The sequence below is a fragment of the Capricornis sumatraensis genome, chromosome 5, assembly GCF_032405125.1.
Source record: "Capricornis sumatraensis isolate serow.1 chromosome 5, serow.2, whole genome shotgun sequence".
Lineage (NCBI taxonomy): Eukaryota > Metazoa > Chordata > Mammalia > Artiodactyla > Bovidae > Capricornis > Capricornis sumatraensis.
In genome coordinates this window covers 45,126,452-45,154,162 of record NC_091073.1, presented here as the reverse complement: position 1 = coordinate 45,154,162, position 27,711 = coordinate 45,126,452, and the positions used below count along the sequence as shown (strand labels likewise).

General features: G+C 36.8%; 1 protein-coding gene across 1 annotated transcript in view; it reads left to right on the top strand.

Moving 5' to 3' along the window:
• LOC138079825 (platelet glycoprotein 4-like) overlaps window positions 1–27,711 on the top strand; it is a 61,125-nt gene that overhangs the window by 24,133 nt on the left and 9,281 nt on the right. Inside the window, exons 3-10 of the mRNA XM_068972540.1 lie at window positions 6,345–6,492; window positions 7,307–7,486; window positions 9,137–9,228; window positions 11,465–11,511; window positions 20,416–20,485; window positions 23,030–23,217; window positions 24,376–24,494; window positions 25,473–25,546. Coding sequence (XP_068828641.1) covers window positions 6,345–6,492; window positions 7,307–7,486; window positions 9,137–9,228; window positions 11,465–11,511; window positions 20,416–20,485; window positions 23,030–23,217; window positions 24,376–24,494; window positions 25,473–25,546 — 918 coding nt within the window. The remainder of the gene's footprint in view (window positions 1–6,344; window positions 6,493–7,306; window positions 7,487–9,136; window positions 9,229–11,464; window positions 11,512–20,415; window positions 20,486–23,029; window positions 23,218–24,375; window positions 24,495–25,472; window positions 25,547–27,711) is intronic.

Here is a 27,711-nt window from a genome sequence, read left to right as displayed (position 1 = left end):
TGACTCCTTTCCTAGTCCTGCTCTGATAGGTGGCAGTTAATATGTATTTTATTTTTAGAGGAGCGGACCTCTCTAAGGGATAAAAGTGAAATGAGTAAGATGTAATTGATTTACTTGGAGAAGCAAAGAGGTGAGGGTTGGAAAGAGAAGTTAGTTTGCAACTAAAGTACACAAACAATAAATTTGTATATATATAACATGGAAAAGAAATGCAAAAAAAGCAAAATGGCTGTCTGTGGAGGCCTTACAAATAGCTGTGAAACGAAGAGAAGTGAAAAGCAAAGCAGAAAAGGAAAGATATAAGCATCTGAATGCAGAGTTCCAAAGAACAGCAAGAAGAGATAAGAAAGACTTCCTCAGCAATCAATGCAAAGAAATAGAGGAAAGCAGAATGGGAAAGACTAGAGATCTCTTCAAGAAAATTAGAGATACCAAGGGAACATTTCACGCAAAGATGGGCTCGATAAAGGACAGAAATAGTATGGACCTAACAGAAGCAGAAGATATTAAGAAGAGGTGGCAAGAATACACAGAAGAATTGTACAAAAAAGATCTTTATTACCCAGATAATCAAGATGGTGTGATCACTCACCTAGAGCCAGACATCCTGGAATGTGAAGTCAAGTGGACCTTAGCAAGCATCACTAGGAACAAAGCTAGTAGAGGTGATGGAATTCCAGTGGAGCGATTTCAAATCCTAAAAGATGATGCTGTGAAAGTGCTACACTCAATATGCCAGCAAATTGGAAAACTCAGCAGTGGCCACAGGACTGGAAAAGGTCAGTTTTCATTCCAATCCCTAAGAAAGGCAATGCCAAAGAATGCTCAAACTATCGCACAATTGCACTCATTTCGCATGCTAGTAAAGTAATGCTCAAAATTCTCCAAGCCAGGCTTCAGCAATACGTGAACTGTGAACTTCCAGATGTTCAAGGTTTTAGAAAAGGCAGAGGAACCAGAGATCAAATTGCCAACATCCGCTGGATCATGGAAAAAGCAAGAGAGTTCCAGAAAAACATCTATTTCTGCTTTATTGACTATGCCAAAGCCTTTGACTGTGTGGATCACAATAAACTGTGGAAAATTCTGAAAGAGATGGGAATACCAAATCACCTGACCTGCTTCCTGAGAAACCCGTATGCAGGTCAGGAAGCAACAGTTAGAACTGGACATGGAACAACAGACTGGTTCCAAATAGGAAAAGGAATTCTTCAAGGCTGTATATTGTCACCCTGCTTATTTAACTTATATGCAGACTACGTCATGAGAAATGCTGGGCTGGAAGAAGCACAAGCTGGAATCAAGATTGCCAGGAGAAATATCAGTCACCTCAGATATGCAGATGATACCACTCTTATGGCAGAAAGTGAAGAGGAACTAAAAGGCCTCTTGATGAAAGTGAAAGAGGAGAGTGAAAATGTTGGCTTTAAGCTCAACATTCAGAAAATGAAGATCATGGCAACTGGTCCCATCACTTAATGGGAAATAGATGGGGAAACTGTGTCAGACTTTATTTTTTTGGGCTCCAAAATCACTGCAGATGGTGACTGCAGCCGTGAAATTAAAAGACACTTACTCCTTGGAAGGAAAGTTATGACCAACCTAGATAGCATATTCAAAAGCAGAGACATTACTTTGCCAACAAAGGTCCATCTAGTCAAGGCTATGGTTTTTCCAGTAGTCATGTATGGATGTGAGAGTTGGACTGTGAAGAAAGCTGAGCACTGAAGAATTGATGCTTTTGAACTGTGGTGTTGGAGAAGACTCTTGAGAGTCCCCTGGACTGCAAGGAGATCCAACCAGTCCATTCTGAAGGAGATCAGTCCTGGGTGTTCCTTTGGAAAGAATTCCTTTGGAAGGACTGATGCTAAAGCTGAAACTCCAGTACTTTGGCCACCTCATGTGAAGAGTTGACTCATTGGAAAAGACTCTGATGCTGGGAGGGATTGCAGGAGGAAAAGTGGACGACCGAGGATGAGATGGCTGGATGGCATCACTGACTCGATCGACGTGAGTTTCAGTGAACTCCAGGAGTTGGTGATGGACAGGGAGGCCTGGCCTTTTGCAATTCTTGGGGTCGCAAAGAGTCGGACACGACTGAGTGACTGAACTAAACAATATTAAAGGAATTTATGATTAACTATGAGTCATTTTGTCTCAATAGGTCAATAAAACAGTTCTTAGTGTCTGTTTGCTGCTAAGTCACTTCAGTAGCGTCTGACTCTGTGAAACTTCATAGACGTCAGCCCACCTGGCTCCCTCATCCCTGACATTCTCCAGGCACAACACTGGAGTGGGCTGTCCTTTCCTTCTCCAATGCATGAAAGTGAAAATTGAAAGTGAAGTCACTCAGTTGTGTCCGACTCTTAGCGACCCCATGGACCGCAGCCTACCAGACTCTTCCATCCATGGGATTTTCCAGGCAAGAGTACTGGAATGGGGTGCCATTGCCTTCTCCATAGTGTCTGTTTAGATGCCTTAAATAATAGGAAAATGACTGGTTACATTTCAGGAAAAGCTAATAGCTTTTTCCATCAATTAAATCCTGAGTTCAGTTGAAACTGGAAGTGGAGGAAAAGTGTTGTTTAGTCACTCAGTTATGTCCAGCTCTTTGTGACCCCATGAACTGCAGCAAGCCAGGCTTCCCCATCCTTCACTATCTCCCAGAGTCTGCTCAAACTCCAGTCCATTGAGTCAATGATGCCATCTCATCCTCTGTCGCCCCCTTCTCCTCCTGTCCTCAAGCTTTCTCAGCTCAGGGGCTTTTCCAATGAGTCAGCTGTTCACATCAGGTGGCCAAAGCATTGGAGCTTCAGCATCAGGCCTTCCAATGAGTATTCAGGGTTGATTTACTTTAGGATTGACTGGTTTGATCTCCTTGCTGTCCAAGGGACTCTCAAGACTCTTCCAGCACCACTGTTCAAAAGCATCAATTCCTCGGCACTTGGCCTTCTTTATGGGTCCAGCTCTCACATCCGAACATGACTACTGGTAAAACCATAGCCTTGACTAGATGGACCTTTGGTGGCAAAGTAATATGTCTGCTTTTTAATATGCTGTCTAGGTTTGTCATAGCTTTTCTTCCAAGGAGCAAGTGTCACTGTCAAGGTTGCAGTCACCTTCTGCAGTGGTTTTGGAGCTCAAGAATATAGTCTGTCACTGTTTCCATTTCTTCCCCATCTATTTCACCATGAAGTGATGGGACGAGATGCCACGATCTTAGTTTTCTGAATGTTGAGTTTTAAGCCAGCTTTTTTTCACTCTCCTCCTTCACCTTCATAAACAGGCTCTTTAGCTTCAGTTTGCTTTCTGCCATTAGGGTGGTATCATCTGCATATCTAAGGTTATTGATATTTCTCCCGGCAACCTTAATTCTAGCTTGTGATTCATCCAGCCTAGCATTTTGCATGATGTGCTGTGATGTAAGTTAAATAAGCAAGGTGACAATATACAGCCTTGATGTACTCCTTTCCCAATTTTAAACCAGTCAGTTTTTCCATGCTGGGTTTTTACTGTTGCTTCTTGACCTGCATACAAGTTTCTCAAGAGGCAAGTAAGGTGGTTTGGTATTCCCATCTTTTAAGAATTTACCACAATTATTTGTGATCCACAGCCAAAGGCTTTAGTGTAGTCAATGAAGCAAAAGTAGATGTTTTTCTGGAATTCCCTTGCTTTTTGTATGATCCAACAGATGTTGGCAATTTGATATTTGGTTCGTCTACCTTTTCTAAATCCAGCTTGTACACCTGGAAGTTCTTGGTTTATGCACTGTTGAAGCCTAAAGCATTTTGAGAATTACCTTGCTAGAATGTGAAATGAGTGCAATTGTGTGGTACTTTGAACATTCTCTGGCATTGCCCTTCTTTGGGATTGGAATGGAAACCAACCTTTTCCAGTGGAGAAGGATGTCTCTCCACAATCAGAAGCACAGACTTATTTAGCTTTGGCTGCTAATGTGAAGTTGATGAAACTCTGGCCGGATGTGACATGGATCAAAGAATAAAATTATCTAGTTTGAGATCTTGCATATGTCTATTCCGATCTACACCAGTTCTTTGAAGACCTGGTTAATTCCTTCAGAATATTCTCAGATCCAATATATATATTTTTTTTAATTCCTCTGCTTTGGTAGGTGTACACAGAAACCAATCTTGGGCTAAAGTAGAGGGGAACTCCTCCCTTTGATATCATTAACCAACGCTTTCTAGAACCTGTATGTAGTCTAATTTTTAAACCAAAATTGAGTGATTATGTTTTCTTACACAATGGAGTATTACTCAGCCATTAAAAAGAATACATTTGAATCAGTTCTAATGAGGTGGATGAAAATGGAGATTATACAGAGTGAAGTAAGCCAGAAAGAAAAACACCAATACAGTATACTAACGTATATATATGGAATTTAGAAAGATGGTAACGATAACCCTGTTTGCGAGAGAGCAAAAGACACACAGATGTATAGAACAGTCTTTTGGACTCTGCGGGAAAGGGAGAGGGTGGGATGATTTGGGAGAATGGGATTAAAATATGTATAATATCACATAAGAAACGAATCGCCCGTCCAGGTTCGATGCATGATACAGGATGCTTGGGGCTGGTGCATTGGGATGACCCAGAGATATGGTATGGGGAAGGAGGTAGGAGGGGGGTTCAGGATGGGGAACACGTGTACCCGTGGTGGATTCATGTTGATGTATGGCAAAACCAATACAATATTGTAAAGTAATTAGCCTCCAACTAAAATAAATAAATTTATATTAAAAAGAGAGTACATTTTAAACACAGACCTCAGTTTAAAGAATTTTTCTCTTAGTGATTGCCATCTACTGGTATAGTGTTGTAACTACAACTAAGAAAACAATCTGGGTCAAAACTATGTTGCTATTACTTCAATTATTACACATTTATAAATCTTCCTAAAAATTAAAGTATTTTAACAGTAAATTTTTAATAATATGTAATCTAAGTTTAAAATATAATTTTCTAAGAGGAAATAATAATTGAGTAGTAATAGACTATCCTGGCTGCTGTTTTAGATTTTTGTATTCTGTGTCTGCAGTACTCCAAGAATAGTGAACAAGAAAGCTTTAATGAAATTATATTAGAAATAAGATATATATCTATATTTTTGTTAATTCACTCTTTAAAGAATATGAACCATTATTTACTCATTCTAAAATATTTACCAAGAAGTTACCATTTACCAGATACTGCTTGGGCATACAGAACACACATAATACCTATCCTACAGGAATTTACAATTTTATTATACCTGATTGAAATCAAGTCAGGTTTTCTCTGGTTTATTTTTGTTTCCACACTTCAGTTTCACGTTTTTTCAGTGTTTACCTTAGTCAGATAACAACAGATATCTACTATAACCTCACATAATAGATGTTCAGGTAAATGATAGAGCAATGAATAATGTATACCTTATTTTATCTCACTAAATATCTTTTGCTTGCAAAAGAGTTTTCCCCATAAAACCACCCTTCATCTCTTTCCTAAAGTACCAAAGATGGTACTTTGCCTAGAGGTGTTAGAGCGAGAAGCTTAGATGTAATGAGTTTAACAATATATGGGGCAGGGATTGAGGGGAAATGATCTGTAAAGTAGAAAGTATATTTCACTAGCATCTTTAATTCTCATGAAAACATTGGAGACTATGGAAGCCAATCCAGGAAAGTCTGTGCACTTTGAACTGTCTTTCTCTTCTGTGAAAACATGCTCTTACTATTCCCTTGTTTAAAACTCTTCTTCTCACCTTCAGGATAAAAGCTGAACATTTCTTTATGGGATGCAACCCTTTTAAGTCCAGATCTTGCCTATTTTAATCACTTCATTTCCACCACTCTCCTTGCTCGTTAAACCAACCATATTGAAACATCTGAATTACTAAAATAACACATTTACCTAACACATGCTATTTTCTATCTCATTTTACCTAAGCTTCTATTTGTCACTCGGAACATTTAATATGGAATTGTATCCTGTCCATTATCCCCACCATAATCCCTAGCCTGAGTTTGTACCTTTTCGATGTTTTCCCACAGAACCTGCGTAAACTCCTATAACGACACATATTCCTTCTCCTCTGCTATGCACACCTAAGATTCCTCTTCTCTAGTTTGCTGGAGGCTCAGCATTGGCTTATTTATCATTTTAATCCACTTGTTTACCCTAATTTCTGACATAATCTATGTACTCAATAATTGTTGCTTAAATGAATGGCATTTGAGAATTAACATTTATTTGAATAACTATTTTGAATTTTAACTTCTGTTAAAATGAATGACATTCATTTGAAACAACGGTTTTGAGTTTTAGTTCCTCCTGTTTTTCAGAGTTCGTTATCTAGCCAAGGAAAATATAACCCAGGACCCTGAGACCCACACGGTCTCTTTCCTGCAGCCCAACGGCGCCATCTTTGAACCCTCGCTATCAGTTGGAACTGAGGATGACACGTTCACCATTCTCAACCTGGCTGTAGCAGTGAGTAGACAAACCGCAAAATTACTGGTTTTGAAATCCTCTAGAACCCAACTGTAAATAACCTCATGATTAAAACTACAATTAGATTTTTTTTTTCATTTTTATAAAAATGCTTTCTTACGCTATCATTTTGAATTACGATCATTTGGAAAGATGACAAGATCATAGAATGATCAACTGAAGACTGATTAGAAGACCATTTAGAGTGTATCATTTTAAAAAGGATTTATGGGGCTTCCCTCGTGGCTCAGTGATAAAGAATCCGCCTGATAATGCAGGAGACATGAGTTCAATGGGAAGATCCCACATGCCTCAGAGCAGCTAAGCCTGCGCACTGCAACTATTGAGCATGTGTTCTAGAGCTGGGGAGCGCAACTACTGAGCCCACATGCCTCAGCTACTGAAGTCTGCACACCCCAGAGCCCATGCTCTGCACCAAGAGAGCCACCACAATGAGAAGCCCACACACCACAATCAGAGACTGGCCCTGTTCAAGGCAACTAGAGAGAAGCGTGCGCAGCAGTGAAGACTCAGTACAGCCAAAATAAATCACTCATGAAAAAAATAAGTAAAATATGTCAAAAAGTAGGACTCAACTTGAAACTCTTCTTCCTGTGGCCCACACACCACAGAGAAATGTAATCATTAAGAGATGAAGAAATAATATACTTTTAGTCCTGGCTAGATTCGGCAGTCGTTTTAAAAATAGCTGGAAATTGTTTTATTCAGTTTAATTCTTGTATTTACATTTATTTGTTAAGAAAGTGATATTGCAGTTGGTGTCTTAAACCATGATTTTTTTTTTTTTTTGCAGGCTGTACCACATCTCTATCCAAATTTATTTATTCAAGGAATACTCAATTCACTTATCAAAAAGTCCAAATCTTCTATGTTTCAAAACAGAACTTTGAAAGAACTATTGTGGGGCTATACGGATCCATTCTTGAATTTGGTTCCATATCCTGTTACTACTACAGTTGGTGTGTTTTATCCTGTAAGTAACAATTATAAATCTTGATACTGTTAAGACTTTTAACTGGATAAATATAATCACATTGACAATTCATAAGTTTATCATTTAGTGTGTCAACTGTGTTTCTGATCTCAGAGTACATACTCTAAGTTCTTAAAAGTCACTTTTAAAAGTTTAAAAAGTGAATTGAATACTCAACTCAGTTATCAAAAAGTCAAATTCTGATGTTTCAAAAGAGAACTTTAAAAAAAACTATATATACTAGTGGGCCTATAAGGATCCATTCTTGAATTTGGTTCCATACCCTACTACTACAGTTGGTTCATTTTATCCTGTAACAATATAAATGTCAATATTATTAGACTTTAACCAGATAAGTATAACGGCATTGGTAATTCACAGTTTTATTATTCAGTGTGTTAACCCTATTTCTTAACCCTATTAATGTATTAACCCTAATAAATATTCTCACTATTTCAAAGTTTATCTCACCTAGTTTTATCTTTCCTAGTTGGTAGGGTGGTGGGAGGGGAGTTCAGGGTTGGGAACGCATGTACACCTGTGGTGGATTCATATCAATGTATGGCAAAACCAATACAGTATTATAAAGTAAAAAAAATAAAAAATAAACTAACATTTAATCAAGTTTCCATTCTTTGACAAATTGTCTAATTGTCTATATAAATTGTCTAAAATTAAGTTGTAGGGTGGAAAAATTTTGAACACTTTCAGTTTTGGTTTTCTATCTATGCACAATCAAGTTGAATGCCCAATTTTTATATGAAATGTATTCATCATACCATTCTTCCTTCTCTAGACCTCCTAAAAGTTTGTTTGAATATAAATTTAAAAGTTACCTGAAATTCTACACAACAAGAAAGATAAATCAGCAATGTCATATTTTCAGTTAGTTTATAAAAACATCTAAAAATGTCATGAAAGGACATATAGGAAATTTAAGAAGATGTGAACTTGGTGATGTACTTAGTTATTGTTTAATGTTTTGGGCCATGAAAAGAACCAGTTGATTACTGCATTTAAAATTGAATATGAATTCATTTGGCACTTTATTAGATATCAGTTATATTCTTTAATTATTTTAATTGAGATGATTTTTAGGATTGCAAGGTTATATATCAACTAAATTTAAGTATAGAAGCCTTAAAGGATAATAAATTCAGTTATTATTATTTACCTAAAATACTCAATTCTTTCCTTGGCTAATTCTGTTTTTCATTTTGTGTACCTAAATTTTAGTAACCACATATTAGAGATCATAACATTGAGAAAACTTCAGGAAAGCTGTCATATTTCTCATAGGTTTTGTTAACTATCCGTTCACCTCAATATAATAGGACTAGTGATCAAAATGGCCTTTCTGGCTTAATTACAAGAGTACTGGAGTTGGATTATGTCAGCTTCTGATCGTTGTTCTCTTCCTTTATCTCAGCATCTAGCATGTATTTCTAGGTACTTTTTATATCTTGTTTTTATAAAATATTAGAAATCAGTAATTTTAAAAGTTAATCACATATATTTCAAATCATATAAAATAATTGTGAACAGCCAGTGTCTGAGAAATGCAAAAGTGAATTAATTACATACTTTATAATTTGGAAAGCATGGCTTGTTTTAGAAGTAATTTTTTCTTGTTTGTATTTATTTCTTCAGTACAACAACACTGCAGATGGAGTTTATAAAGTTTTCAATGGAAAAGATGACATAAGCAAAGCTGCCATAATTGACACATATAAAGGCAAAAAGTAAGTTTACAGGCAAAGTGAGCTCTGTGTGTGTGTGTGTGTGTGTGTGTGTGTGTGTGTGTGTGTGTGTGTATGTGTGTCACTAGGATGCTTTAAGGCAGGCAAGAAACTTATTTACCGACTGGTAAGGCACAGGCACCAATCTATGGAACAAAGTTGCCTGTATCTCAGCCCTTAGAAACTGCTGGTCTACCAGGCATTAACCTTTTAGTTGTGATGACTGGTCACACCAGTACATAGCTGCTGAGTATCAGCCCTACTGGAGGGTTCACCTTTATGAACAGGTGTCTTATATATAGAAATCTAAAGGGGCTGCTTTTATCTGTGTTGCATAATCAGAGTTTTCATGCACACTTCAATTATATAACAGCAAATTAAAAGGAAGAATATCATTATGTCAACTCATCATCCAGGAGCTAGGAAAATATACTTTTTTTTTTATACTGAGCACAAAATAAAAATATTGTTCATTCCAGTGACATGACTAAACAGGTCTATAAAGACAGAAGCTTAATGAATCCATGCCACAACTTTTATGACTTTCCCCTTCCAAATGTTCTTAAAATAACTCAGCTTTTTAAAAAAGCCTATCATTATAAAAATGGAATTATTATTTCCTGTTTAAAACTGACATATTGAACTTGAAAATAAAGAGCACGTATTCTGTGAAGTAGTAGTAAAATGAGATATGTTCACATGGCCACAATTTTCTACTTTTCTCTAACTCCTGCTGCTTATCTGGAGTACGTCTAATCTGTCGTATGTCTAAAATAGGATAGAACCCCAATAAATACCAAGGAAAAAAAGACTTTTCTCCTCAAAGTTAAAATGAGTTTTAGATCAGTGATTTCATGACAAAGAATAATCAAAATCAAGAGATGAAACATTTTTATTAATTAAGCAAGCATTACCTCACACTGAGTTCCTATCTAAAATTTGTGTAAAACAGTTAAATAGTTACTCATATTCCTTGTTCATCTACAGAGTCCATAGTCACATTTTTTTTTACAAGAAAATCTAATGGAGGGAAAAAACACATCTAAATGCTCATTTCATGGGATATCATATCAGTGTTCATATATTGAGTACAGTGAGCATTTCTTTAATTTCAATATTACAGAGAGGTTTTGAGGAGTTACTGAGTGCTCCTAATTGGAATAAGAATTTCACATGAGTTTAAGGTTAGATAAGGTTAATTTAACTGACCATGGCAAGACTGAGCATGATTGACAGCTTATTGTGTTTCAAATAGAAGCAACAGCTTGCCTTGACATGTTACGTATGATATGTTAGGAGGGTGAAAAACCCATTTTCTATCACCAAAAAGTGGCCGAGACTGCAGAGAAACAATCACTACCATTGTTTGTATTGTTTCCAGTTATATGTATATGTATATTTCATGAAAATACCAGAGTATAAATTAATAAACTCCTTTCTAGTTTAATGTCAATTCATGCAAAGTTAAAAGAGGGGAAAAGTATAAATTGATTATTTACATTTCCGGTTACTTCTGACCAAATATCTGCTTCTTGGCTCCTCCACACTCCCCTCTTTTCCCTCATACTGAGTTTACATCAGTTACCTACTTAATATTTTCCTCCTATTCAGTTGAACACTCAATATACTATGCAATAATCCACTTCTCCCACCAGAACACAGAAATTTAATTCTAAACAGAGATCTAAATTTCTAATAAATATTTCTCAAAAAATGTTTAAGAACTCGGTCTGCTCCAAGTTGTTCCTAACAAAATTTATTAGTTTTTATTTTATAATCTGGCCACTTAATGGTATCAGGCACTTCATTTACCTCAGCAAGATGAAAACTTCTAACAAAACATAAACCAAATGATTTAGAATATTTCTTAAATTTAGTATCTGTCACAACTGGTCTCATCAATGTTTATTACTTTAGCAGAAGTAAGGCTTTCCCGGTGGCTCAGTCGGTAAAGAATCCACCTGCAATGTAGGAAACTCTCTGTAATGCAGGAGACCCAAGTTCAAGCCCTGGGTCAGGAAGATTGCCAGGAGAAGGATACTGGCAACTCACTCCAGTATTCCTGCCTGGAAAATCCCATGGACAAAAGAGCCTGGTGGGCTACAGACTCCTGTAAGAGTCAGACACAACTTTGCAACTAAACCACCCCCCCACCACCACCTGAACCATAAACGACCAATTAATGTGAGATGGTGCTCTTGGAATGCGAATGTTCATTTCCTTTTTTTTTCCCCCTAAGGCATCTCTCCTATTGGGAAAGTTATTGTGACATGATTAATGGTACAGGTAAGGGTATTTGTTTTGTGATAATACCACAATGAAACCCCCTCCTTTCTCCCACAAATCTACCATCATACCGACGATGTTCTGGATAGGTATACTTTTACCTATCTTTGTATCCCTACAACATAATTCAGAGTCTCAATTCCTATACAGGCTTCAGTTCAGTTCAGTCACTCAGTTGTGTCCGACTCTTTGCGACCCGATGAGTCACAGCACGCCAGGCCTTCCTGTCCATCACCAACTGCCGGAGTTCACTCAGACTCACGTCCATCGAGTTGGTGATGCCATCCAGCTATCTCATCCTCTGTCATCCCCTTTTCCTCCTGCCCCCAATCCCTCCCAGCATCAGAGTCTTTTCCAATGAGACAACTCTTCACATGAGGTGGCCAAAGTACTGGAGTTTCAGCTTTAGCATCAGTCCTTCCAAAGAAATCCCAGGGCTGATCTCCTTCAGAATGGACTGGTTGGATCTCCTTGCAGTCCAGGGGACTCTCAAGAGTCTTCTCCAACACCACAGTTCAAAAGCATCAATTCTTTGGTGCTCAGCTTTCTTCACAGTCCAACTCTCACATCCATACATGACCACTGGAAAAACCATAGCCTTGACTAGACGGACCTTTGTTGGCAAAGTAATACTAACTACCTAATTTGATGGAATGTCTCAAGATTAACCACTAAGGATAAACCATTACTGCATTCCTAGGGAAATGTTTGCTTTGTAAAGACTAATTAACTGACTTACTGGTCACAGAAGTAAAGAGGTTAGTAGTTACTGTTCACATCTATTGTACATACTGTGTAGATAATAATTTAAGAGAGAAAGAATTTAACAATCAACATAATTATAAAAGGTAAAACATATATCCAAATGGAGGTTTCAATATGAAGAAGAATCAATAACCTTGCAAGGGGAGCCATCTATTTTGAATAAGAAGATCATAATTACGGAGAAAAGAACAACAGTAGCAAAACAATAAGGTTATATATGTGTTAACCAATACATACCCGTACTGGATATTGTTACCAACCATGATAAAACATGCAAAAATGAACATTCTAAACTAGAGTTGGGAAGAAAGCATGAAGTTAAAAGTGTCTAAGAGAAAAACAGAAGTAAAAATACTAGGAGTAGAGGTATATTGGGCAGACCAAGGACTCTGATGGATTCTCTGAGACAGATTGTTGGTTACACACTAGGAAAAGAGTGTAAAGAAACAGAAAACATTCCAATGTTGTTAGCATGATAGAAGTACTTACTATACCTTCTTCAATAAGCTTAAAGAGGTATAAAATTGAAATATCGATTTACACTTGAATGTATTAAAAAAAAAGGGGTCCTGTTAGTATGCACAATCCTGGGGTTATGATACACGGTAACTGCTGGTATCATTATGACAGAATCTTTGATGATATTTAAAGCTTTTCAATGTATTATTTTCCTTTCATGTTTAAGGTGTTGGGAAGGCAGTTGTAGGCAATGCCTATTCAGAGACCCATCTGGGCATTTAAGCTAATCTTCAATAGCCCATTATCTTAAAGGCAGGATTGAGTTTACTGATTTTCTGTTATAAGTGAAATGTAAGAAGATTCCAAAGTTGGTGCTGTTACTAGAAAAAGAATGTGGTATTCATAATTGAAGGCTAGGTCGTACTGTTTTGAACAAACACATTCAGCAGCGGCTCATTTTGCTGATACTCATTTGTGGAGTAAATGGAGGAAATTATCTAGTTATTTCTTCTTATATTCAATGTGTGCCATGGATAATAACCATTGTAGGGGTTCAATAAACTCAACAAATGCTTTTTTTGTTTTGATGTATACAATTTCAAACTATTTGCATGAAATCCTGCTTAGAGAGAGAACTTCAAAAAATGATTTTTAAAATGTTAATCAGCCATAAGGGTAGGTGAATGAATCCACAATCAAAAGTAAGAACAACATTTACCAAAAGGACGTGTAAAGGAACCTCAAAGTAAGGAAATTTCCACTCTACTGATTGTTTTTCTACCCTATCATAGTTGTAACAACAGATGATTTGGCCGTTAAAAAAAAAAAAAAGCCTCATTTATTTTTAAACAGTGGGAAAATCTGATACAAAACTGAATACCAATGAATGTGGACAGTATACAGACTTGTTGAATAAGGTAGCAGCTAGTCACCTGTCCATATTAAGTACCTGAAATAGGGTTAGTACAAACCAAAATGTGCCATAGGTACACATGGGATTTTGTTAATTTTTTATTATGTGTAAAATTATGTGATTTTGGATATACTGGGTTAAATATAACTGATTCTTTTATCATTTTAAAATCTGGCTATTGGAGGATTTAAAAATTACATGTATACAAATTCCTGAGTCAACTGGCCAGTAAGATGGCAAGGCAGAAGAGTTTGAGTTCATCCCTTCTTTCAAAAACACCCAAATCACAACTGATTGCTCAACAACCATCCACAACAACATCAGCAAAATGCTAGAATCATCTAAAAAAACAAAAGATACTCTACATCCAAAGACAAAAAACCACAAGACAGAAGGAGGGGCAAAGTCATGACCACAATAAAACCAAATTCCATATCTGCCAGGTGGTATAATTATTTTCCACAAACTGAAAAAAAAAAAAAAAAAAAAAAACCACCAGTAGTGGAAGTTCTGGTGAATACCATTTCCTCCCCAAGATCTAGCCCCACCCAACATCCTATATGCTCCAGTGCTGGGATACCTCATCCAAAACAACCAACAAGGCAGGAACACAACCCCATCCATCAGCACACAGGCTTTCTGAGTACAGCTCTGCCCACCAAAAGGACTAGACCCAGCTCTACCTGCCAGTGGGCAGGAACAAAATCCTCCCACCAGGAAGCCTGTGCAAGCTGCTCAGACTCAGACAGTCTTATCCCAGGGGACAGACAGCAGAAGCAAAAAGAACTACAATCCTACAGCCTACAGAAAAGAAATCACAATCACAGAAAATTAGACAAAATGAGGTTGCAGAAGAATATGTCCCAGATGATGGAACAAGATAAAACTTAGAAGAACATTGTATTGAAATGGAGATAGGTGATCTACCCAAAAAGGAATTCAGAGTAATGAAAGTGAAGATGATACAAGATCTCATAAAAAGAGCAAGAAGATGTAAGAAATGTTTAAGAGACCTAGAAAAACAAAAGAACAAAAAGAGATGAACAATTCAGTAACTGAAATGAAAAAATCACTAGAAGCAAGCAACAGTAGAGTAACTGAGGCAGAAGAATGGCTAAGTGAACTAAAAGAATGGTGGAAACCACTGCTGCAGAACAGAATAAAGAAAACAATAATAAAAAGAAATGAAGAGCGTCTAAAAGCCTGGGACAAAGTTAAATGCACCAATATTCACATTTATATGAGCTTCTGAAGGAAAAGAGAGAGAAAAATGAATGCAAATTGCCAAAATTTCCCTAACATGGAAAAGAAAAGAGTGAGTGTAGTACAGGAAGTGCAGAGAGTCTCAGGCAAGATAAACCCAAGGAGGAATATGCCAAAACACACAGTAATTAAATGGACAAATATTTAAGACAAAGAAAAACATTAAAAGCAACTAGGGTAAAACAACAAATAACATACAGGGTAACTCCCATAAGATTATCATCTGATTTCTCAGCAGAAATTCAGCAGGCCAGAAGGAAGTAGCATGATATATCCAAAGTGATGAAAGGGAAGGACCTACAACCAAGAATACCCTGTCCAAGAAGACTGTCGTTCAGTTGCAACAGAGAAATCAAAAGCTTCACAGAGAACTCATTACCACCAGACCAGATCTGCAACAAATCCTAAAAGAAATTCACTACTAGAAACAAAGAAATTAAGAATGGAAAAGCTTACCAGTAAAGGCAAAAAAAGTAAGAAAGGAAATCATCTGCACAAAAATATGCAAAATATGCTATCAAAACCAGTAACTGAGAATAAGGGAGCACAAATGCAAGATATTGGAAATGCACTTGAAATTAAAACATCAGCAACTTAAAACAACCTTGTTTATGTATGGACTCCTATATCAAATCCTCATGGTAACAGCAAACTGAAAATCTACAGTAGATACACACAAAAAAAATAAAAACAAATTCAACACTGAAGCTAGTCATCAAATCACAACAGAACAAAAGAGAACGGGAAGAAAAAGACCTACAGAAACAAATCCAAAACAATAAAGAATATAGAAATAGGAAAAGACATTGCTAATTAGCTTAAATGTAAATGGATTAAATGCTCCAACCAAAGACACAGACTAGCTAAATAGATACAAAAGCAAGACTTGTATGTATACTGTCTACAGGAGATCCACTTCATATCTAAGTACACATATAAAATGAAAGTCAGAGGATGGAAAAAGGTATTCCATGCAAATGGACGTCAGAAGAAAGCTGAAGTAGCAACATTCATCAGACAAAAAAGACTTTAAATAAAGATATTCCCAGTAGACAAAGAAGGACACTACATAATGATCAAGGGATCAATCCAAGAAGAAGATGTAATAGCTGCAAATGTACATGCACCCAAAATAGGAGCATCCTAATATATAAATCAAGTACTAACTGCCACAAAAAGAGAAATCAACAGTAACACAATAATACTGGGGGACTTTAACGTCCCACTTTCAGCAATGGACAGATCATCCAGCAGAAGACCAAAGGAAACACAAGCCTTAAAAGAAAGACCAGATGGACTTAATTTATAGTGCACTCCATCCAAAAGCAGCAGAGTATACATTCCTTTCAAGTTCACATGGAACATTCTCCAGGATTGATCACAAAGTGAGCCTTGATAAGTTTAGGAAAACTGAAATCATATCAAGAATCTTTTCTGACCACAATGCTATGAGATTAGAATTCAACTTCAAAAAAGACACTGAAAAAACACAAACGGGTTGAAGATAAACAACATGTTATCAAGAAACCAATAGATCACTGAATAAATCAAAGAATAATAATAAAAGAAAACACCTAGAGACAAATGAAAATAAAAGCATGATGATCCAGAACTTATGGGAAGAAGCAAAAGCAGCTGTAAGAATGAAGTTTACAGCAATACAATCTTATCTCAGGAAGCAATAAAATTTTCTAATAAACCTAACCTTACACCTAAAGCAATAGAAAAAGAAGAACAAACAACACCCAAAGTTAGTAGAAGAAAACAAATCATAAAAATCAGAGCAGAATCAAAAAGGAAAAAATAGAAAAGGTCAATAAAACTAAAAGCTTGTTCTTTAAAAAGAATCAAAATGGATAAACCTTTAGCCAGACTCATCAAGGAAAGAAAAAGGGAGAGAGTTCAAATTAATAAAATTAGAATGAAAAAAAACCAGAAGTTACAACAAACACCACAGAAATACAAAGGATCATAAGAGACAAACACAAGCAACTATATGTCAATGAAATGGGAAACCTGGAAGAAATGTACAAATTCTTAGAAAGGTATACGCTCCCATGAATGAATTAAGAAGAAATAGAAAATATGAACGTACCAATCACAAGTACTAAAATTGAAACTGTGCTTTAAAAACTTCTAACAAAAGCTGTCCAGGACTAGATGGCTTCTTGAGAGTGCCTTGGACTGCAAGGAGATCCAACCAGTACATTCTGAAGGAGATCGGCCCTGGGATTTCTTTGGAAGGAATGATGCTAAAGCTGAAACTCCAGTACTTTGACCACCTTGTGCGAAGAGTTGACTCATTGGAAAAGACTCTGATGCTGGGAGGGATTGAGGGCAGAAGGAGAAGGGGACGACAGAGGATGAGATGGCTGGATGGCATCACCAACTCGATGGACATAAGTTTGGGTCAACTCCAGGAGTTGGTGATGGACAGGGAGGCCTGGCATGCTGCGATTCACGGGATCGCAAAGAGTTAGACACGACTGAGTGACTGAACTGAACTGAGATGGCTTCACAGGTGTATTCTACTAAAAACTTACAGAAGGGTTAAACCTGTCCTTCTGAGACTACTGAAAAATTTGCAGTAGAAGGAATATTCTCAAACTCATTCTATGAGGATACCATCACCCTGATACCAAAACCAGACAAAGATACTACAAAAAGGGAAACCATGGGTCATTATCATTGATGAATACAGATGCGAAAAATTTCAACAAACTACTAGCAAACCAAATCAAACAATACATTAAAGGATCACACAACATGATAAGGTGGGATTTATACCATGGATACAAGGATTTTGCAATATCTGGACATCAATCTGTATGATATATGACATCAAAGAATGTTAAAGAATAAAATTATATAACCATCTCAATAGATGGTAGAAAGAGCTTTTGACAAAACTCAATATCCATTGAGATTAAAAAAAAAAAAAAACTCTAGAAAGTGGGTACAGAGGGGACCTTTCTGAACATACTAAAGGCCATTTATGACAAAAATATAGTTAGCATCATATTCAACAGTTAGAAGATAAAAGCATTTCCTCTAAGACCAGGAACAAGAAAGGATGTTGCCTCTTACTACTATTATTCAATATAGTTTTGGAAGTACTAGTCATGGCAATCAGAGAAGAAAAAGAAATAAAAGAAATCCACATTGGAAAAGAAGTAAAACTGTCATTGCTTGCAGATGACATGATGCTATACACAAAGAATCCTAAATATGCTATCAGAAAACCACTGAATTCATTTTTGAAGAGCTGTAATATAGTTGCTGAAGAAGGAAATGGCAACCCACTCCACTATTCTTGCCAGGAGAATCCCGTGGACAGAGAAGCCTGGTGGGCTACAGTCCATGGGGTCACATAGAGACTCAACTGAGCATCTGAGCACAGTCAAGTTGCAGGATAAGTAAATTTGTAATTATTATTATTACAAAATTATTACACAGAAATCTATTCCATGTCTGTACACTAACAATGAGGGTCGCAAAGAGTCGGACACGACTGAGCGACTGAACTGAACTGAAGGAAACAAAAGACCTATACTCTGAAACTATATGATGATGAAAGAAATCAAAGATGACACAAACAGATGGAAAGATACATCACATTCTTGTATTCAAAGATCAACACTGTTAAAATGACTACATTACCCAATGCAATCTAAAGACTCAATGAAATCCCTATCAAATTACCAATGGCATTTTTCACAGAATTAGAACAAAAAAATTTAAATGTATATGGAGACATAAAAGACCTTGAATAGCCAAAGCAATCTTGAGAAAGAAAACAAAGTTGGAGGAATCATGGCTCCCTGACTTCAGGCTGTCCTACAAAGTTACAGTCACCAAAACAGTATGGTAGTGTCACCAAAACAGAAATGTAGATCACTGGAACAGGGTAGAAAGCCAGAAACAGCTCACACACATATGGACAATTAACGTACAGCTAAGTAGGTAAGACTGTACAATGGAGAAAACACAGTCTCTTCAATAAATGGTGCTGAGAAAATGCGACAAGTACATGCAAAAAAATGAAATTGAACATTCTTTAACACCATATACAAATAAACTCAAAATGGATTAAATAACTAAATTAAATTAAATAACTAAAGACTGAATACTATAAAACTCTTAGAGGAATATATAGGCAGAACACTCTCTGACATAAATCACTGCAGTATCTTTTCTGAGCCACCTCTTAGAGAGGTGAAAATACTGAAATAGAAATAAGAAGAAATATAAACAAATAGGACATAATTGAACTCAAAACCTTTTGTACAGCAAAGTAAACCATAAACAAAATAAAAAGACAACTCACAATTGGAGAAAATATTTTCAAACAATGTCACCAAGTAATTTCCAAAGTTTTCAACAGCTCATACTCTCTATTAAATACATATTAAAAAATTTAAAAAAATGGGCAAAAGACCTAAGTTGACATTTCTTCAAAGAAGACATACAGGTGGCCAAGAAGTACATGCAAATGTGCTCAAAATCACTATTTACTAGAAAAATGCAAATCAAAACTACAATGAGGTTATCACTTCACAATGGTCAGACTCCATCACCCCAAAATCCACTAACAATAATTGCTGGAGAGGATGTGCAGAAAAGGAAATCTTCCTGTACTGCTGGTAGGGATTTAAACTGGTAACAGTCACAATGGAGAACAGTGCGGAGGCTTCTTAAGAAACTAAAAATAGCGCTACCATAAGATATAGCAATCCCACTCCTGGGCATGTATCTGGGTAAAAATGTAGTTCAAAAGGTTATATGCAGCCCAGGATTCATTGCAGTGCTGCTTACCATAGCCAAGACACGAAAGCAACCTAAATGTCCATCAACAGATAAAGAAAATGGGGCACATATATGAAACAATATTACAGCTATTAAAAAGGATGAAACAGTGCCATTTGCAGCGATATGAATGGACCTGGAGCTTATCATACTAAGTGAAGTAAATTAGACAGAGAAAGACATGGATCATGTCATATTGCTTTTATGCAGAATCTTAAAAAAGTGATACAAATGAACTACCAAACAGACTCACAGACTTAAGACAATGAACTACAGTGACTGAGGGAAAAAGCTGGAGGGGGAGATAGATTTGGAGTTTGGGATTGACATATATACACTATTAATGCTTAAAACAGATAACCCACAAGGACTTACTGTATAGCACAAAGAATGCTACTCAATATTCTTTTTTAACCTAGATGGGAAAAGAAATTGAAAAAGAATAGATACATGTGTATGTATAACTGAATCATTTTGCTATACTCCTGAAACTTAACAAAACATGGTTAATCAACTGATCCAACATAAAATTTAATAAAAGAGAAAGGAATGAGAAAAATAAATTTCTGTTTAAAAAATTACATGTACAATTTCTATAGTTCATATTATATTTCTATCAAGCATTTTGGAATCAAGATTTCTTGATTTAAGACACAATCTGCATCTAAGCCCTTGCTACTGGCTCAACTTTTAAACAGATGCAGCTTCATTTCCACCTTTTATTGAGAAGACCCGGGTATTGCAATTCTTCTCCTCGGACATTTGCAGGTAAGACAAAGACAATAATGTATTTCTCTAAGTCAGAATTATTTCCCCAAGTGACAAAAGATAAATCAAGAAGACCACACCCAATAGTAGTATATTAGAAAAATGAAATAAAATTAAGGAAGTTTTTTGATATATTAATAAATACAATATAGAATTCATAATGTGTTTATTACTTTCTGAAAACTGAAAGATGCAGAAGGGTATTTTGCATGATGCAAATCGTTTTCTTCTTTGTCATTTCTAAGCAAGAGCTATTTGTTCCTCTCTTTTACTGAAGCAGTAGTACGCTTAGTAACAGTCAAGAAAGACATGCCCAATCTTTCTTAAAATGTCTAAAATGATGATATTCCAGGCACAGATCTATGTTAATGTGCTCTACTGACACTACAGCATCCATTCAAATCGGCAGGGCGCAGTAGCTTTCACATGAGCATCAGCACCCACACTGGGCACTGGGTATGCTTGAAACATTTAGTTTCTAAATTCTGTCTGGTTGAGAAAGCTTTGAAGATCTCTGAAACTTTTCTTATCTGTAAAACTGAAGAAAGCAGAATTTCTTCAAATAAGGTCAGTTCAGTTCAGTTCAGTCGCTCAGTCGTGTCCAACTCTTTGCGACCCCATGAATCGCAGCACGCCAGGCCTCCCTGTCCATCACCAACTCCCGGAGTTCACTCAGACTCGCGTCCATCGAGTCAGTGATGCCATCCAGCCATCTCATCCTTGGTCGTCACCTTCTCCTCTTGCCCCTAATCCCTCCCAGCATCAGAGTCTTTTCCAATGAGTCAACTCTTCGCATGAGGTAGCCAAAGTACTGGAGTTTCAGCTTTAGCATCATTCCCTCCAAAGAAATCCCAGGGCTGATCTCCTTCAGAATGGACTGGTTGGATCTCCTTGCAGTCCAAGGGACTCTCAAGAGTCTTCTCCAACACCACAGTTCAAAACCATCCATTCTTCAGTGCTCAGCCTTCTTCACAGTCCAACTCTCACATCCATACATGACCACAGGAAAAATCATAGCCTTGACTAGACGGACCTTTGTTGGCAAAGTAATGTCTCTGCTTTTGAATATACTATCTAGGTTGGTCATCACTTTTCTTCCAAGGAGTAAGCATCTTTTAATTTCATGACTGCAATCACCATCTGCAGTGATTTGGGAGCCCCCAAAAATAAAGTCTGACACTGTTTCCACTGTTTCCCCATCTATTTCCCATGAAGTGATGAGACTGGATGCCATGATCTTCGTTTTCTGAATGTTGAGCTTTAAGCCAACTTTTTCACTCTCCTCTTTCACTTTCATCAAGAGGCTTTTTAGTTCTTCTTCACTTTCTGCCATAAGGGTGGTGTCATCTGCATATCTGAGGTGATTGATATTTCTCCCGGCAATCTTGATTCCAGCTTGTGCTTCATCCAGCCCAGTGTTTCTCATGATGTACTCTGCATAGAAGTTAAATAAGCAGGGTGACAGTATACAGCCTTGATGTACTCTTTTTCCTATTTGAAACCAGTCTGTTGTTCCATGTCCAGTTCTAACTGTTGCTTCCTGACCTGCACACACATTTCTCAAGAGGCAGGTCAGGTGGTCTGGTATTCCCATCTCTTTCATGGGAATTTTCCAGTTTATTGTGATCCACACAGTCAAAGGCTTTGGCATAGTCAATAAAGCAGAAATAGATGTTTTTCTGGAACTCTCTTGCTTTTTCCATGATCCAACAGATGTTGGCAATTTGATCTCTGGTTCCTCTGCCTTTTCTAAAACCAGCTTGAACATCAGGAAGTTCACGGTTCATGTATTGCTGAAGCCTAGCTTGGAGAATTTTGAGCATTACTTTACTAGCATGTGAGATGAGTGCAATTGTGCGGTAGTTTGAGCTAAGGTCATCCGGGTATCAAAAAAAAAAAAGTATATAGTGGGATTGAGTGCATTGCCAAGTTATGGTGGATAGCTGTAAATGATGGGAGTGTAGAGGCAGATGTTAAACACCAGCATGCACACACTCAAGCAGAACTTCTCTCCATGATTAAGTTTTGGGACATTGAAACTTTATTTTTATCTCATTGAAACTGGGCACAAATTAGGGATTTGAGAGTCATCGATAATTAATCCACAGAAGAAATGAACCATGAGAAACGTGTGCTGTATACTCTATGTGGTTACTCGCTCAGTCATGTCCAGCTCTTTGCGACTCTGTGGACTGTAACTGTGGCCCACCAGGCTCCGCTATCTGTGCGATTCTCCAGGCAACAAAACTAGAGTGGTTGCCATTCCCATCTCAAGGGATGAATACTCTATTGCAGTTCACACACAAAAATTAATCTCAGAAGCTTTTGAAAACAAAGGTAAGAATAGCTCATATCCAAGTATTGAGTTCTGGCATACCTTAAAATCTCTCAATATTTTTTTCCTAAGAATTAAACAGGAATTCTAATAAGATTACATAATTTTCCTAAGTTAATGCAATAATGTAAATTTAAAAATAGGAGAAAATGGATCTCCAGAACGAAGTTCGGTTTCCCAGAATGAACCTCTTTTGTATCTGTGTTTAGGTCATTTTATGCTGTGTTTGGAGCCGAAATTAATCTAAAAGGAACCCCTGTGTATAGATTTGTTCTTCCATCCAGGATTTTTGCATCTCCACTTCAAAATCCAGACAACCACTGTTTCTGCACAGAAAAACTTCTCTCAAAAAATTGTACCTTATATGGTGTGCTTGACATTAGCAAATGCAAAGAAGGTGAGTTTACAGGTTCTTCATGTCACAATCCATGGCATAATTTGCATTATTCTTTAAACTGGGTAAACTTAAGCCAGGATTGTTTTCCACAAGAAATTTAAAGTGAGAAAGCAACAATGGCAGAAGGTGGTAGGCTGTTTTTGTTCTGATTTTCACTGTTGCAAAATTTAGTTGTTATTAGGTAAAACCACCCTGATATTCTTCTGTGCTACTTTGGAAAATAAATTTTAAGGTTCTTTGCTCATTTTTTAACTGATTATTTTTTTGAGTTGTGTGAATTCCTTGTATATTTTGGATGTTACTTACTTATGGGATACAAGTTCTGAAAATATTTTTCCCATCCCATAGGTGGCCTCTTCATTTTTGATGGTGTTCTGTGCTGTGCAGAATCTCTGTGCTCTTTTTAGATTTAGGATAAAATTAGTTACCAGAATACTTTAAACATCCCAACTTATCTAACATTTTTCTAACTTTTCTATCCTAGAAAATGGTGAATAAAAATAAGTGTATTTCAGGAAGTCTCCAAAACAAGAATTGACTCAAAATTTGGAGGTTATCATATTTTGCTCACCTATTTCATATTGGTGTAGGTGTGAAGAAAGAAAGAAGAATCTCTTTTAAAAATTATCAGTCCATAGACATATTACTACCTGAAACATGTAGGTATATGGTTGTAACTTTGTGTTCAGCAGCTAAGCTTTGCCATTGTTGCTTAGTTGCTAAGTCCTATCTGACTCTTTTCGACCTCATGGACTGTAGCCTGCCAGACTCCTCTTTTCATGGAATTTCCCAGTCAAGAAAATGGAGTGGTTGCCATTTCCTCCTCCAGGGGATCTTCCTGACCCAGCGATCAAACCTGCATCTCCTGTATTGGTAGGCGGATTCTTTACCACTGAGCTAGCAGAGAAGGCCAGCTAAGCCTTACTTATAGGAAATAAACACCTAAAGGATGACTGGTTACATTTCTTTTTTGTTATTGTTCAAAAGTGATTACATGCTATAATCGTCTCTAACCCTCACCATCCAATTAGTAGTCAAAGCAAACTTTGCATTTCATTTTTAACTTAAAAAGCTTTATCTTCAAGGAAATCTTTTCTGAGAAGGATGTATAATAAGAAAAAGTATTTATATCATTTGTCTTTTAAAACTTGCTTTCAGGAAAACCTGTGTACATTTCACTTCCTCATTTTCTACATGCAAGTCCAGAAATTGCAGAACCTGTTGAAGGCTTAAGTCCAAATGAAGAAGAACATAGCACATACTTAGATGTTGAACCTGTAAGCAACTACATTATTGACCTGTTTGGTTTAACATTATTTTTTTAATGAAAGAAGAATTAAATTCTCTCCATTTTCTCAATCACATTTATTGGTTATATTTACTGCATCACAATCTTGATAAATTACTTACTTTTATATCAAGGAAAATTACATTTATTTTCCTGTTGTTGCTTATGAGATGAAGTAATTCTGTTTTAGTTTTTTTAGCATGTGGAATTTTATAGACTTTTTAAATTGTTCATAGGTCAGAGAAAGCTATGACAAAAATGATTTTACTTAAAACAATTTGGTATAAAGTACAATTTTATGCTCATTTTATAACTTAACTGCAAGTACTGCTCACATGAAGGAACACTGTAGATTACAAGCAATTAAAAGATTTTACAGATATATATGCATTTGAGGTAAGATTCATTATACTCAGTATAGGGAAAAATCTATTAAATTTCCTATAGAGTAACAATTTTCAACTTTCCATTTAATATTCTCCTTTTCAAAGTTTAAATGATATGCCAGAATTTTAGGAGTCACATTTCAGTTTAAAGAATAATAAGTAGTATTATAATTATATGCATGATATATGGGTTTTGACTGATATATCCTTAATCATGCAACGTTCAGGATTTGTTTACAGTATATGAGTTCTGGGTTTCAGTACTATTGTTGTGAACCCCTCAAAACCAGTTCAAATAAATATCATAAATTTAAATAAAGCCTAGGCATTAGGATGGGCAAAGGAATTTTGTGTGCCTGTATATGCATGGGCATATACATCTGTATACACCCATTCGTGTACACACAAAATTTAACTATGGAGAATTATGTGTGCATGATGCAATATGTCCAATTATTATTTAATAAATTTCAAGTAGTAGAGTTTCACCTTCGGTTCTATGTAACAGTAAGAATAAATTTTGGATTAATGCTTTTTTTTTTAAGGAAGTGGATAATTAATTTAGTTTGTTCTGTCTTTAGGTAACTGGATTCACTCTACAGTTTGCAAAACGGCTGCAGATCAATATGTTGGTTAAACCAGCAAGAAAAATTGAGTGAGTCTCTTGAACAAGTTTCATTATGATTTTTAGTATTTTCTTGTAAGAATGAGAATATATCTATGAAAAGAAGGGGAAAGAATATAAAATTCAAGTACTCTAAGTCAGAAAAATATCATACATTAACACATATATATGCAATCTAGAAAAGGGACACCGATGAACCTATTGGCAGGGCTGGAGTAGAGATGAGGATGTAAGAATGGATGTGTGGACACAGCGAGGGAAGGAGAGGGTAGAATGGATTGAGAGAGCAGCCCTGACGTAAACACACAACCATGTGTAAAACAGGTAGTGGGAAGCTGCTGTATCACACAGGGAGTTCGCTCAGTGCTTTGTGATGATGTAGAGGGGTGGCAGGCAGGCTGAAGATGAAGGGGGTTTATGTATACTTATAACTGATTCATGCTGTTGTACAGAAGAAATTAACACAGCACTGTAAAGCAATTATACTCCAATGTAAAAAAAAAAAATCTGTTTTTTAAAGTAATGTAGATGATCAGAGTTATTTAGCCCAAGGCATTGACCAAACACAGATAATAATAGGAGTCATGAAAGTAAAACTCTACCTGAACCTCTATAAAACAAAATGTTGGTAAATAGAAATAAAAGAAAGTTCTACTGAAATTTAGGTAGCTGGACTAGGAAGACAGGCAGTGAATGGCCTGCATAAACAAATTTGTATGAAGAAAATATATATGTACAGAAAAAAATGTAAAAGGAAATATGAAAAATTGTATCAGTTCAGATCAGTTGCTCAGTCATGTCCAACTCTTTGCGACCCCATGAATCACAGCACGCCAGGTCTCCCTGTCCATCATCAACTCCTGGAGTTCACTCAGACTCATGTTCATCGAGTCAGTGATGCCATCCAGCCATCTCATCCTTGGTCGTCCCCTTCTCCTGCCCTGAATCCCTTGCAGCATCAGAGTCTTTTCCAATGAGTCAACTCTTCGCATGGGGTGCCTGAAGCACTGGAGTTTCAGCTTTAGCATGATTCCTTCCAAAGAAATCCCAGGGCTGATCTCCTTCACAATGGATTGATTGGATCTCCTTGCAGCCCAAGGGACTCTCAAGAGTATTTTCCAACACCACAGTTCAAAAGCATCAATCCTTTGGTGCTCAGCTTTCTTCACAGTCCAACTCTCACATCCATACATGATCACAGGTAAAAACAGGGCCTTGACTAGATGGACGTTTGTTAGCAAAGTAATGTCTCTGCTTTTGAATATGCTATCTAGGTTGGTCATAACTTTCCTTCCAAGGAGTAAGTGTCTTTTAATTTCATGGCTGCAATCACCATGCAGTGATTTTGGAGCCCCAAAAAATAAAGTCTGACACTGTTTCCACTGTTTCCCCATCTATTTCCCATGAAGTGATGAGACTGGATGCCATGATCTTCGTTTTCTGAATGTTGAGCTTTAAGCCAACTTTTTAACTCTCCACTTTCACTTTCATCAAGAGGCCTTTTAGTTCCTCTTCACTTTCTGCCATAAGGGTGGTGTCATCTGCATATCTGAGGCAATTGATATTTCTCCCGGCAATCTTGATTCCAGCTTGTGCTTCTTCCAGCCCAGTGTTTTTCATGATGTACTCTGCAGAGAAGTTAAATAAGCAGGGTGACAATATACAGCCTTGACATACTCCTTTCCTATTTGGAACCAGTCTGTTGTTCTATGTCCAATTCTAACTGTTGCTTCCTGACCTGCATACAGGTTTCTCAAGAGGCAGGTCAGGTGGTCTGGTATTCCCATCTCTTTCAGAATTTTCCACAGTTTATTGTGATCCACACGGTCAATGGCTTTGGCATAGTCAATAAAGCAGAATTAATGTTTTTCTGGAACTCTATTGCTTTTTTGATGATCAAGCAGATGTTGGCAATTTGATCTCTGGTTCCTCTGCCTTTTCTAAAACCAGCTTGAACATCAGGAAATTCATGGTTCACGTATTGCTGAAGCCTGACTTGGAGACATTTTAGCATTACTTTACTAGCATGTGAGATGAGTGCAATTGTGCAGTAGTTTGAGCATTCTTTGGCATTGCCTTTCTTTGGGATTGGAATGAAAACTGACCTTTTCCAGTCCTGTGGCCACTGCTGAGTTTTCCAATTTGCTGGCATATTGAGTGCAGCACTTTCACAGCATCATCTTTCAGGATATGAA